The sequence below is a fragment of the Pleurodeles waltl genome, chromosome 7 (genome assembly GCF_031143425.1).
Source record: "Pleurodeles waltl isolate 20211129_DDA chromosome 7, aPleWal1.hap1.20221129, whole genome shotgun sequence".
Taxonomy (NCBI): Eukaryota; Metazoa; Chordata; class Amphibia; order Caudata; family Salamandridae; genus Pleurodeles; species Pleurodeles waltl.
In genome coordinates this window covers 707,046,103-707,060,885 of record NC_090446.1, presented here as the reverse complement: position 1 = coordinate 707,060,885, position 14,783 = coordinate 707,046,103, and the positions used below count along the sequence as shown (strand labels likewise).

The 14,783-nt window shown below is 47.5% G+C and overlaps 1 protein-coding gene across 2 annotated transcripts in view; it reads left to right on the top strand.

Moving 5' to 3' along the window:
- RAD50 (RAD50 double strand break repair protein) overlaps positions 1-14,783 on the top strand; it is a 484,618-nt gene that overhangs the window by 164,760 nt on the left and 305,075 nt on the right. For both annotated transcript variants that reach the window (XM_069244739.1, XM_069244738.1), the window contains exon 9: positions 11,133-11,326. In XM_069244739.1, the coding sequence (XP_069100840.1) occupies positions 11,133-11,326 (194 nt within the window). The remainder of the gene's footprint in view (positions 1-11,132; positions 11,327-14,783) is intronic.

The window sequence follows — 14,783 nt, the reverse complement described above, 5'->3', positions numbered from 1 at the left end:
GTAATGGAGCGGGGAGAGGGGTATTCTTGAATACATGATTTTGTTGAATAGCATGTGGAAATAATTTCTGCACTGACTCGTATGTTTTCAATTGGTGTTTCACCTGAAGATCTTGGGTGCTTTAACAGCTGAAATCTCTTGAAGGAGCACCAACCCCAATGGGCCCACTAGCTTTTCTTACAAGCCACATCGTGATTGTCACAGGCGCTTTGAATGTAGCCCCCCCATAGCCTGTTGAGATGACAGTAGTCACCGTCCACTATCAGGGTGTGGGGTAGCTATATGTCTGGTGCACACAGATTTCAGCATAGCTTTGAATCCACGGTTTTTGCTATAGAAAGATTGCATAGCTTCTGCAAAGGGTTCGAAGATGTCAAGATCACAGGGAATATGGACATGGTTGTCAAGAAAAGCAAACCAGGGCAGGATTGCGTTACTATCAATGCAAAGTAGACTTTTGTTCCTACAACCAATGAAGTGCATTAGTTATTGGGATCGAAAACAACTCAGATCTGGCATACCCGCATCACCCCCACCTTTGAATGGAGTAACCCTTAAAATGTTCCACTTTATAGGAAATTAAATAATTTATTTATTCTTAACCTATAAATGTACTATTGACCACACAAATGCCATCCATCATTAATAGTATAGAACTAGTAATATCTGAAATGCTTCAGGATGAATGAGATGCACTGCGTATTGGGGTGGTGTGAGAAGGTAGCCTCTTTCTAGCCTTGTTACCCCCACTTTTGGCCTGTTTGTGAGTGTATGTCAGGGTGTTTGTCACTGTTTTCACTGTCTCACTGGGATCCTGATAGCCAGGCCTCAGTGCTCATAGTGAAAACACTGTGTTTTCAGTATGGTTGTTATGTGTCACTGGGATCCTGCTGGTCAGGACCCCAGTGCTCATAGGTTTGTGGCCTATATGTATGTGTCACTGGGACCCTGTCACACAGGGCCCCAGTGCTCATAGGTGGGCATGTATATGTTCCCTGTGTGGTGCCTAACTGTCTCACTGAGGCTCTGCTAACCAGAACCTCAGTGGTTATGCTCTCTCATTACTTTCAAATTGTCACTAACAGGCTAGTGACCATTTTTACCAATTTTCATTGGCTTACTGGAACACTCTTATAATTCCCTAGTATATGGTACTGAGGTACCCAGGGTATTGGGGTTCCAGGAGATCCCTATGGGCTGCAGCATTTCTTTTGCCACCCATAGGGAGCTCTGACAATTCTTACACAGGCCTGCCACTGCAGCCTGAGTGAAATAACGTCCACGTTATTTCACAGCCATTTTACACTGCACTTAAGTAACTTATAAGTCACCTATATGTCTAACCTTTACCTGGTAAAGGTTAGGTGCAAAGTTACTTAGTGTGAGGGCACCCTGGCACTAGCCAAGGTGCCCCCACATTGTTCAGAGCCAATTCACTGAACTTTGTGAGTGCGGGGACACCATTACACGCGTGCACTACATATAGGTCACTACCTATATGTAGCTTCACCATGGTAACTCCGAATATGGCCATGTAACATGTCTATGATCATGGAATTGCCCCCTCTATGCCATCCTGGCATTGTTGGTACAATTCCATGATCCCAGTGGTCTGTAGCACAGACCCTGGTACTGCCAGACTGCCCTTCCTGGGGTTTCACTGCAGCTGCTGCTGCTGCCAACCCCTCAGACAGGCAGCTGCCCTCCTGGGGTCCAGCCAGGCCTGGCCCAGGATGGCAGAACAAAGAACTTCCTCTGAGAGAGGGTGTGACACCCTCTCCCTTTGGAAAATGGTGTGAAGGCAGGGGAGGAGTAGCCTCCCCCAGCCTCTGGAAATGCTTTGTTGGGCACAGAGGTGCCCAATTCTGCATAAGCCAGTCTACACCGGTTCAGGGACCCCTTAGCCCCTGCTCTGGCGCGAAACTGGACAAAGGAAAGGGGAGTGACCACTCCCCTGACCTGCACCTCCCCTGGGAGGTGTCCAGAGCTCCTCCAGTGTGCTCCAGACCTCTGCCATCTTGGAAACAGAGGTGCTGCTGGCACACTGGACTGCTCTGAGTGGCCAGTGCCACCAGGTGACGTCAGAGACTCCTGCTGATAGGCTCCTTCAGGTGTTAGTAGCCTATCCTCTCTCCTAGGTAGCCAAACCCTCTTTTCTGGCTATTTAGGGTCTCTGTCTCTGGGGAAACTCTAGATAACGAATGCATGAGCTCAGCCGAGTTCCTCTGCATCTCTCTCTTCACCTTCTGATAAGGAATCGACCGCTGACCGCGCTGGAAGCCTGCAAACCTGCAACATAGTAGCAAAGACGACTACTGCAACTCTGTAACGCTGATCCTGCCGCCTTCTCGACTGTTTTCCTGCTTGTGCATGCTGTGGGGGTAGTCTGCCTCCTCTCTGCACCAGAAGCTCCGAAGAAATCTCCCGTGGGTCGACGGAATCTTCCCCCTGCAACCGCAGGCACCAAAAAGCTGCATTACCGGTCCCTTGGGTCTCCTCTCAGCACGACGAGCGAGGTCCCCCGAATCCAGCGACACCGTCCAAGTGACCCCCACAGTCCAGTGACTCTTCAGCCCAAGTTTGGTGGAGGTAAGTCCTTGCCTCACCTCGCTGGGCTGCATTGCTGGGAACCGCGACTTTGCAAGCTACTCCGGCCCCTGTGCACTTCCGGCGGAAATCCTTCGTGCACAGCCAAGCCTGGGTCCACGGCACTCTAACCTGCATTGCACGACTTTCTAAGTTGGTCTCCGGCGACGTGGGACTCCTTTGTGCAACTTCGGCGAGCACCGTTTCACGCATCCTGGTAGTGCCTGTTTCTGGCACTTCTCCGGGTGCTACCTGCTTCAGTGAGGGCTCTTTGTCTTGCTCGACGTCCCCTCTCTCTGCAGGTCCAATTTGCGACCTCCTGGTCCCTCCTGGGCCCCAGCAGCGTCCAAAAACGCCAAACGCACGATTTGCGTGTAGCAAGGCTTGTTGGCGTCCATCCGGCGGGAAAACACTTCTGCACGACTCTCCAAGGCGTGGGGGATCCATCCTCCAAAGGGGAAGTCTCTAGCCCTTGTCGTTCCTGCAGTATTCACAGTTCTTCAGCCTAGTAAGAGCTTCTTTGCACCAACCGCTGGCATTTCTTGGGCATCTGCCCATCTCCGAGCTGCTTGTGACTTTTGGACTTGGTCCCCTTGTTCCACAGGTACCCTCAGTCAGGAATCCATCGTTGTTGCATTGCTGATTTGTGTTTTCCTTGCATTTTCCCTCTAACACGACTATTTTGTCCTTAGGGGAACTTTAGTGCACTTTGCACTCACTTTTCAGGGTCTTGGGGAGGGTTATTTTTCTAACTCTCACTATTTTCTAATAGTCCCAGCGACCCTCTACAAGGTCACATAGGTTTGGGGTCCATTCGTGGTTCGCATTCCACTTTTGGAGTATATGGTTTGTGTTGCCCCTATCCCTATGTTTCCCCATTGCATCCTATTGTAACTATACATTGTTTGCACTGTTTTCTAAGACTATACTGCATATTTTTGCTATTGTGTATATATATCTTGTGTATATTTCCTATCCTCTCACTGAGGGTACACTCCAAGATACTTTGGCATATTGTCATAAAAATAAAGTACCTTTATTTTTAGTATAACTGTGTATTGTGTTTTCTTATGATATTGTGCATATGACACTAAGTGGTACTGTAGTAGCTTCACACGTCTCCTAGTTCAGCCTAAGCTGCTCTGCTAAGCTACCATTATCTATCAGCCTAAGCTGCTAGACACCCTATACACTAATAAGGGATAACTGGGCCTGGTGCAAGGTGCAAGTACCCCTTGGTACTCACTACAAGCCAGTCCAGCCTCCTACATTGGTTGTGCAGTGGTGGGATAAGTGCTTTGAGACTACTTACCACTCTTGTCATTGTACTTTTCATAAGAGAAAAATATACAAAACAAGGTCAGTGTATATACACATAGCCAAAAAGTTTTGCATTTCCTCTTTTCACTCTTTTCTAAGTGCTGAAAAGTACTTCTAAACTTTCAAAAAGTTCTTAAAAGTTTAAAAAGTTTTTTTTGTCTTTCCAAAAAGTTCTGAAAACTTTTTTCTCTTTTTCTATCACTTTAACTCTCTCTAAAAATGTCTGGCACAGGCCAAAAAGTTGAACTGTCCAAACTTGCATATGATCACCTTAGCTGGAAAGGAGCAAGGAGTCTCTGCATAGAGAGAGGTTTGAGTGTAGGGAAGAATCCTTCCTTAGAACTGTTAATTAATATGCTTAGAGTACAGGATAAGGCCATAAGTGCCCAATCTGTAGAAAAAGTAGCTAATGGTTCTCAATCTGATCCAGGGACTCCCCCAGGAAAAGGTTCAGGAAAGAAACTTCTCAGCCTGCCCATTACTAGACAGTCTAGCATAGTTGGTACAGAGGTTGAATCACATCATACTGATGATGTGCTCTCACATTATGCTGGTAGCCAAGCTGTTAGGGTGCCCCTTGTAAGGGACAGGTCTCCTTCTGTTCATTCCCATCATACCTCTGTATCTAGAAATGTCCCTCCCACCCACCCTGATGACAGATTGTTAGAAAGGGAGCTCAATAGATTGAGAGTGGAGCAAACCAGACTGAAGCTCAAGAAGCAACAGCTGGATTTGGATAGACAGTCTTTAGAAATAGAGAGGGAAAGACAGAAGATGGGTTTAGATACCCATGGTGGCAGCAGCAGTATTCCCCATAGTCATCCTGCAAAAGAGCATGATTCCAGGAATCTGCACAAGATAGTTCCCCCTTACAAGGAGGGGGATGACATTAACAAGTGGTTTGCTGCACTTGAGAGGGCCTGTGCTGTACAGGATGTCCCTCAAAAGCAGTGGGCTGCTATCCTATGGCTATCATTTACTGGAAAAGGTAGGGATAGGCTCCTTACTGTAAAAGAAAATGATGCTAACAATTTCCAAGTTCTTAAGAATGCACTCCTGGATGGTTATGGCTTAACCACTGAACAGTACAGGATAAAGTTCAGAGATACCAAAAAGGAGTCTTCACAAGACTGGGTTGATTTCATTGACCAGGCAGTGAAGGCCTTGGAGGGGTGGTTACATGGCAGTAAAGTTACTGATTATGACAGCCTGTATAACTTGATCCTGAGAGAGCATATTCTTAATAATTGTGTGTCTGATTTGTTGCACCAGTACTTGGTGGACTCTGATCTGACCTCTCCCCAAGAATTGGGAAAGAAGGCAGACAAATGGGTCAGAACAAGAGTGAACAGAAAAGTTCATACAGGGGGTGACAAAGATGGCAATAAGAAGAAAGATGGTGAAAAATCTCAAGATAAGCATGGGGATAAGGGTAAAACCAAAGATCCCACTTCAAATCTTAAACACTCTTCAGAGGGTGGGGATAAAACAAATTCTTCCTCTTCTTCCCAACCTGCACACATTAAAAAGCCTTGGTGCTTTGTGTGTAAAAATAGAGGCCATAGGCCAGGGGATAAGTCCTGTCCAGGTAAACCCCCTGAGCCTACCACCACTAATACATCAAGCTCTAGTGCCCCTAGCAGTAGTGGTACTAGTGGTGGGACTGCTGGCAACAGTCAAGCAAAGGGTGTAGTTGGGTTCACTTATGGGTCCATAGTGGAAACTGATGTCATCAGTCCCAAGACAGTTTCTGTCACACCTAGTGGCATTGGCCTTGCCACACTGGCTGCTTGTCCCCTTACAATGGATAAGTACAGGCAGACAGTTTCAATAAATGGTGTTGAGGCCTTGGCCTACAGGGACACAGGTGCCAGTTTCACTTTGGTGACTGAAAACCTAGTGCACCCTGATCAACACATCATTGGACAACAGTATAAGATTATTGATGTCCATAACTCCACTAAGTTTCTTCCCTTAGCTATAATTCAGTTTAGTTGGGGTGGAGTTACTGGCCCTAAGCAGGTGGTGGTATCACCTAGCTTACCTGTAGACTGTCTCTTAGGTAATGACCTAGAGGCCTCAGGTTGGGCTGATGTAGAGTTTTATGCCCATGCAGCCATGCTGGGCATCCCTGAGGAATTGTTCCCTCTCATTTCAAGTGAAATGAAAAAGCAAAGGAGAGAAGGCCTGAAAACTCAGGATCCCTCTCCATCAACAGGTAAAAAGGGTATCACAGTATCCCCTAACCACCCTACCATTCAGGATACTATTCCTGTGGTGGGAGAAACCTTTCCTGGGGTGGCACCTGTTCCAAGGGAATCATCAGCTGGCAAAGCTGGACTCCCTGAGGTGGAAGTACCTCTCTGTGGGATAACTAACATTGGTGAGAAAAACAGCACCATTTTAGTTAACATGGAGCATCCCTCCAACCCTCCCAGAGAAACTTTAGTGCAGAAACCCTGCACTACCTCACAACACTTAGGACAGCATCCCTGCCCTAGTGTGGAGCTCATAGGACAGCATCCCTGCCCTGCTCCAACTCAAGAGAAACAGCATCCCTGTTCTCTCTTCCAGCCAGATGGACAAGGTTTTTGCCCAGCTATGGCTTTTCTGAGACAGCATCCCTGTCTGGCATTTCCATCACTACAAATAGGTTCAGTGGACAATTCCCACTGCTCTAAACTAAAACTTACTGATAGAAACTCTGAAAATACATCTTCACATTGTTGCTTAGCTAAAAAACTTCAAACAGGGTGGTTTACATCCCCACAGGGAAGTAACCATATAGTGGATGATAAAGGGAGTAACCAGTCTATTGCAGAGCTACTCTCTACTTATCACCACTTAGACAATAAAGTCTCAACTGGCCAAGGTTAGCCTTATTGTCCTTCGTTTGGGGGGGGGGGTTGTGTGAGAAGGTAGCCTCTTTCTAGCCTTGTTACCCCCACTTTTGGCCTGTTTGTGAGTGTATGTCAGGGTGTTTGTCACTGTTTTCACTGTCTCACTGGGATCCTGATAGCCAGGCCTCAGTGCTCATAGTGAAAACACTATGTTTTCAGTATGGTTGTTATGTGTCACTGGGATCCTGCTGGTCAGGACCCCAGTGCTCATAGGTTTGTGGCCTATATGTATGTGTCACTGGGACCCTGTCACACAGGGCCCCAGTGCTCATAGGTGGGCATGTATATGTTCCCTGTGTGGTGCCTAACTGTCTCACTGAGGCTCTGCTAACCAGAACCTCAGTGGTTATGCTCTCTCATTACTTTCAAATTGTCACTAACAGGCTAGTGACCATTTTTACCAATTTTCATTGGCTTACTGGAACACTCTTATAATTCCCTAGTATATGGTACTGAGGTACCCAGGGTATTGGGGTTCCAGGAGATCCCTATGGGCTGCAGCATTTCTTTTGCCACCCATAGGGAGCTCTGACAATTCTTACACAGGCCTGCCACTGCAGCCTGAGTGAAATAACGTCCACGTTATTTCACAGCCATTTTACACTGCACTTAAGTAACTTATAAGTCACCTATATGTCTAACCTTTACCTGGTAAAGGTTAGGTGCAAAGTTACTTAGTGTGAGGGCACCCTGGCACTAGCCAAGGTGCCCCCACATTGTTCAGAGCCAATTCACTGAACTTTGTGAGTGCGGGGACACCATTACACGCGTGCACTACATATAGGTCACTACCTATATGTAGCTTCACCATGGTAACTCCGAATATGGCCATGTAACATGTCTATGATCATGGAATTGCCCCCTCTATGCCATCCTGGCATTGTTGGTACAATTCCATGATCCCAGTGGTCTGTAGCACAGACCCTGGTACTGCCAGACTGCCCTTCCTGGGGTTTCACTGCAGCTGCTGCTGCTGCCAACCCCTCAGACAGGCAGCTGCCCTCCTGGGGTCCAGCCAGGCCTGGCCCAGGATGGCAGAACAAAGAACTTCCTCTGAGAGAGGGTGTGACACCCTCTCCCTTTGGAAAATGGTGTGAAGGCAGGGGAGGAGTAGCCTCCCCCAGCCTCTGGAAATGCTTTGTTGGGCACAGAGGTGCCCAATTCTGCATAAGCCAGTCTACACCGGTTCAGGGACCCCTTAGCCCCTGCTCTGGCGCGAAACTGGACAAAGGAAAGGGGAGTGACCACTCCCCTGACCTGCACCTCCCCTGGGAGGTGTCCAGAGCTCCTCCAGTGTGCTCCAGACCTCTGCCATCTTGGAAACAGAGGTGCTGCTGGCACACTGGACTGCTCTGAGTGGCCAGTGCCACCAGGTGACGTCAGAGACTCCTGCTGATAGGCTCCTTCAGGTGTTAGTAGCCTATCCTCTCTCCTAGGTAGCCAAACCCTCTTTTCTGGCTATTTAGGGTCTCTGTCTCTGGGGAAACTCTAGATAACGAATGCATGAGCTCAGCCGAGTTCCTCTGCATCTCTCTCTTCACCTTCTGATAAGGAATCGACCGCTGACCGCGCTGGAAGCCTGCAAACCTGCAACATAGTAGCAAAGACGACTACTGCAACTCTGTAACGCTGATCCTGCCGCCTTCTCGACTGTTTTCCTGCTTGTGCATGCTGTGGGGGTAGTCTGCCTCCTCTCTGCACCAGAAGCTCCGAAGAAATCTCCCGTGGGTCGACGGAATCTTCCCCCTGCAACCGCAGGCACCAAAAAGCTGCATTACCGGTCCCTTGGGTCTCCTCTCAGCACGACGAGCGAGGTCCCCCGAATCCAGCGACACCGTCCAAGTGACCCCCACAGTCCAGTGACTCTTCAGCCCAAGTTTGGTGGAGGTAAGTCCTTGCCTCACCTCGCTGGGCTGCATTGCTGGGAACCGCGACTTTGCAAGCTACTCCGGCCCCTGTGCACTTCCGGCGGAAATCCTTCGTGCACAGCCAAGCCTGGGTCCACGGCACTCTAACCTGCATTGCACGACTTTCTAAGTTGGTCTCCGGCGACGTGGGACTCCTTTGTGCAACTTCGGCGAGCACCGTTTCACGCATCCTGGTAGTGCCTGTTTCTGGCACTTCTCCGGGTGCTACCTGCTTCAGTGAGGGCTCTTTGTCTTGCTCGACGTCCCCTCTCTCTGCAGGTCCAATTTGCGACCTCCTGGTCCCTCCTGGGCCCCAGCAGCGTCCAAAAACGCCAAACGCACGATTTGCGTGTAGCAAGGCTTGTTGGCGTCCATCCGGCGGGAAAACACTTCTGCACGACTCTCCAAGGCGTGGGGGATCCATCCTCCAAAGGGGAAGTCTCTAGCCCTTGTCGTTCCTGCAGTATTCACAGTTCTTCAGCCTAGTAAGAGCTTCTTTGCACCAACCGCTGGCATTTCTTGGGCATCTGCCCATCTCCGAGCTGCTTGTGACTTTTGGACTTGGTCCCCTTGTTCCACAGGTACCCTCAGTCAGGAATCCATCGTTGTTGCATTGCTGATTTGTGTTTTCCTTGCATTTTCCCTCTAACACGACTATTTTGTCCTTAGGGGAACTTTAGTGCACTTTGCACTCACTTTTCAGGGTCTTGGGGAGGGTTATTTTTCTAACTCTCACTATTTTCTAATAGTCCCAGCGACCCTCTACAAGGTCACATAGGTTTGGGGTCCATTCGTGGTTCGCATTCCACTTTTGGAGTATATGGTTTGTGTTGCCCCTATCCCTATGTTTCCCCATTGCATCCTATTGTAACTATACATTGTTTGCACTGTTTTCTAAGACTATACTGCATATTTTTGCTATTGTGTATATATATCTTGTGTATATTTCCTATCCTCTCACTGAGGGTACACTCCAAGATACTTTGGCATATTGTCATAAAAATAAAGTACCTTTATTTTTAGTATAACTGTGTATTGTGTTTTCTTATGATATTGTGCATATGACACTAAGTGGTACTGTAGTAGCTTCACACGTCTCCTAGTTCAGCCTAAGCTGCTCTGCTAAGCTACCATTATCTATCAGCCTAAGCTGCTAGACACCCTATACACTAATAAGGGATAACTGGGCCTGGTGCAAGGTGCAAGTACCCCTTGGTACTCACTACAAGCCAGTCCAGCCTCCTACAGGTGGTCTATTGCGCATTACTCTGTATGGCCATCCACTATCCATCACATATATTAAACTGGTTTTACATAGCATGCAAGAAGGATACGCTACCTGTAGCTCTACAGTTCACTGCCAGTTGCTCTATCAAACTTTCCATGTGTCTTGGCTTGAGAGTGCCTGCATGGTTGTGTGCAAAAGATTCATTAGAATACTAAGAGACTAAATTCTCTGATGCTTGAAATGTTGGTGTAAGAGATGGCGGGTATTTACATTTGATGTAGAACAATATTTCTTAACTTGTGGTCTGGGGACCCCAAGAGGTCCACAACGCTTACTTAGTGGGTTCACTACTGCTTAGAAAATTTAATAATATTAACAGATTAATAGAATGTATATAAATAAAACAAAACTGTAAAATTGATTCAAACTTATAAAATATTCTGTAAATTTGAAGGAATTTGAAATTGGAGGCTAACAATTAAGTTTGTATCCTCACACTGAGTCATGTCAGCAGTGTATTTGTGAATGGAATAAAATATTTTCTGATTTTCATACTCCTTTGATAAATGCTTGTTTATATTTGTTATATATTATTTTGTGGTTAAAATCATTAAAATTGCTAAGGTTGGGGTCCCTAGATTCCAGTAATGACCCATTGAGTGGCCCTGGATTCCAATAATTATTTTGTGGGGGTCTCCAGATCCCAATTATGATTTAATGGAGGTTCACAGAACTCAAAAGGTATGAGCTGCTGCTGTAGAATGAAGCTCAGATAATACTGGTGGTGGGAACATGGTAACAGTAGGCTTTTCTTGGGTATAAATTAGTTTTCAGTTACACCTATTAGTAGGTTCAACATTTTTATTGAATAACCGTTGTAATGTATAATCGCTTCAATAAAGGAAATTACATCTTATTACCTGAATCAGTGTATCTTAGACTTTTTTCACGGCTCTCACCCGTTTTCCAGTGCTGTAATGATAGGCGTGTGCCATGTGCTTCAAAAAGAATACATGCATACCTAAATTTAAGGCTGTGTGACATTTTCTTCATTAGCATTCCCTGATTGTTATGTAATGTGCCAAGAAACTTTGTGTTTTTACACTTTTTGAATACTTTACAGTTACACAGCATTCAGCAGTTTGTATTAAACAAGTGCCCTTGGCTCATCTCTTTCTACCCTCTTAAAAGGACGGCTTCAGTTGCAAGCTGATCGCCACCAGCAGAATATTAAGCAAAGGGATTCCTTGATCCACAATTTGGCGGCGGAGTTGGAATTTGATGGCTATGAGCGGATGCCATTCAGTGATCGACAGAGGGACAGCTTTCAAACCCTTGTGAAAGAAAGACAAGAGAGGGAAGAGGCCTCTGCAAACCAGATGATGGTAACCCTATTGTTATTCATAAAGTAGTTAAGAAATGTTCCAAATGTTCATAAAGTATGGTGTTAGTCAAATGTTTCCGCAAGTGGCCCAAATTCGAGTCGGTGTCTTGTAAATCTTGGCAATTTCTGAACTCGGTCAAGCAAGGTTTATGTAGCCCTCTGCAGCCGAGGAATGCAAGCCCTCTACTTTCAGTAAAACTGCACCAACATTAGACTCAATAGCAGTGCTTACTTTGTAAATAAAAAGGTGCCGGTGCCCAAAGCCCTCCTCTTAAACACGCAGCTGCTGCAGTTAAATATGCGAACACGGAATACTGAGGCAGCGTAATCCTGACGCCATCTCGGGCTTCTTCAATCCATTTAAAGCCACTCCCTGCCCCTTCAGCTCACTCTTGCAGCTTTTTCTCATTGTGACCTTTTTTCGTTTTTCTCTTCCTCTGTCTTGCCCATATGTGTATTTTGCTTGCAGTAAGTGCTTGAGGCAGACAAATAAGCGCCGGCCTCCGCACTGGAAACAACAAGCACAAATTAAGCACTGCTCGATAGTCGAGACTTGGTCCCGCAGTTCCAGAGTCTCTGGTGTACAGTTTTCTGCCAGGTTGTGAGCGCAGGCCTTGCAGGTTATGCAGAACCTGTTTAATGTGCAGAACAATGTACTTCTGTTAGTGAGTGGCTCAGTGGGTGTGGACACTTATGGTGTTACGCCTTATACCAGGTCCATGCAACCCTTATTAGATAGTGCAACAGTGTCTAGGTAGCCAGGGCTCTCTAGGGGTAACTATGGTGAGCAACCAAGACTTATCTAGGAGGAGTGTGAAGCACTTGCAATACCACAGTAGTCACACAGTAACTTATCACTTTGTGTTGCAAAAAAAAAGGTACTTTATTACAGGAACACCAGCCTAGTTACTGTAGGCAACTCCGCTTCTAGGTAAGTACACACAAAATATACACAGGTAAGTATTAGGAAAGAGCAAAAAAAAATAGCAAGGGCCCTGTCGGGGGGCCAAATCATATAGTAAAAAAGTGGAATGTGAGAATGTTTCCCCCACCAGAGGATATGGAAGAGTTAGCCAAAGGCTTGGAGAGAGTGGAACCACAAGAGGTAAGTATCTAGAAGACCCCTAGTGACCAGGAGGTCAGGGGTAAGTTATACGATTGTCTTCCAGTAGGAAGAAACATGGAGATTCATAAATGGAATATTGCGAATGCAATACCAGTCCAGTGGAACCCAATGGTGAATTCTGAATGAAGAGGACCTGCAAATTAATGGGACAGAGTCCAGTCCACACAGGAGTGTCCAGGTGGGGCAGGAGGAAATTCCCACCCTTCTGTGGGTGAAGGTCGGGGTTGACGGTGGTGGAGGAAGTCCAGCAGCGGAGTCCAGGAGCTGCAGGGGAGGCCCTGAAGTCATTTAGAAGCTGCCCTTGACGGTCACAGGATTGCAGATGGGTCAGTGGTCAGGAGGACCACCAACAAGCACAGGCAAATGCAACTGGAGCTGTTGGAGATTTGCAGAGCGGAAGATGACCATCAAGGTCCTGGGGACTCGACATTTGGAGGGGAGTCTGGGCTGACCCTAAGAAGACAGGAGAGCCAGAAGAAGCAGTCGCAGCCCCCTCGAGCAACTCACTGGCAGCAGGCACAGTAAGTCGCAGTGAGGCCCAGACAGCACACCTGAAGAGGAGTCCCACGTCGTTGGAGCAGTAGATAGTAGACTGTCCTTGCAGAGGTAGAGTGCTGTGGGCCGTGGCTACTTGGAGCCTAGAGATCCCTGAGAGCAGGTGTCAACAAACTTTGGTTGCCTCAACAGTTGCGGTGCACAGGGGGGTTCTGTCTTGGAGGAAGAGGCAAGAACTCACCGTCTCCTAAGTTGGACAAGGGGCAGAGAGGACCCAGAGGACCACTCAGAACCACCACCTGTGTTAGAGAATCTTTACAGGTCCAGAGGACAGCATATACCAGCATCCAGATGCTATTGCCTTAGATGCCTGCAGATGCAGGGGAATGACTCCTTCACTCCAAGGGAGATTTCTTTTAGCTTCTTTGGTCAAGCTGAAGTCTTGCCGACCCTAGAGGATTCATAGCCGTGGAAATGTTGCAAGTTGCTGGCAGGAGCCACGGAAACAATGTTGCAAGAAAAGATTGTCTCGGTGTTGCAGTCCTGTTTGTTTCCTGTGAACTCCAGCAGCGGTTCCGATGGCCAGGAGCAGAAGAGGTCATTGCTGAGGAGTCCTGGTGGAGTCTTGCATGACAAATCCGGGGACCCACCTGCAAGGGAGCCCCTATATATCCCAAAGAGGGGCTTGGTCACCTTGCAGGGTGACCACCTATCAGACGTCATCTGCCTTACCCGACCAGTCAGATTCTCCCAGGGGCTTCTGCCCATCTTGGTTTCAAGATGGCAGAATCAAGTGGCCATCATTAGGAGCTCTGGGCACCACCTCTGGGGTGGTGATGGACAGGGAAGTGGTCACTCCCCTTTCCTTTGTGCAGTTTTGCGCCAGAGCAGGGACTGGGAATGGTGCAGACCAGATTATGCAAGGAGGGCACCAAATATGCCCTTCAAAGCAAATCAATGCCATGGGGAGGCTACCCCTCCCCAGCCTTGTAACACCTATTTCCAAAGGAGAGGAGGTTGCACCCCAGGAAATCCTTTGTTTTGCCTTCCCCTGCTTGAGCTGGTGAAGCAGCAGGAGGGCAGAATCCTGTCTGAGGGGCTGCAGCAACTCTGGCTGCTCGCAGACCCTGCAAGACTGGTAGGAGCAATTCTTGGGGGTCCTCTAAGGAGCCCTCAGAGTTCATGGGATCATGCCACTGATACTGGCATCAGTATTGGGGTATGATTCTGACATATTTGATACCAAACATGCCTAGATTCAGAGTTACCATTATGACCTCTACATAGCTAAAATGGCTTCCCCGCACTTAAGAAGTCCAGGGAATTGAAACCTGAGTTCTTAGGGGCACCTTTGCTCTTGCAGGGGTTCCCACACACACAGGGTCCTGCACCGTGCCCTTAGGGCTGGAAGGACCTACCATAGGGGTGACATACAGTGACCTGGTGGAGTGAGTAGCATTGAAAGGGTGCATGCACATTTTCATATAGACTGCAAATGGCAGGCCTGCATACACAGTTTGCATGGGCTCCCATGAGTGGCATAATACATGCTGTAGTTAATGGGTACTCCTGGTGTACTAGTGACCAGAGTACCTATGTACCATATACTAGGGACTTACAGAGGTCCACCAGTATGCCAATTTGGGGGCGTAAAGAGTACAACAAAACCAAATTTAGAGGAGAGAGCAACATCACTGGGGTCCTGGTTAGCAGGATCCCAGTGAAAACAGTCCAAGCACACTGACAACAGGCAAAAAGTGGCGGTAACTATGCCAGAAAGAGGGACTTTCCTACAATTTCTTACTTTATTGAATTTCCTTTTTTCGGGAGGTGGTCA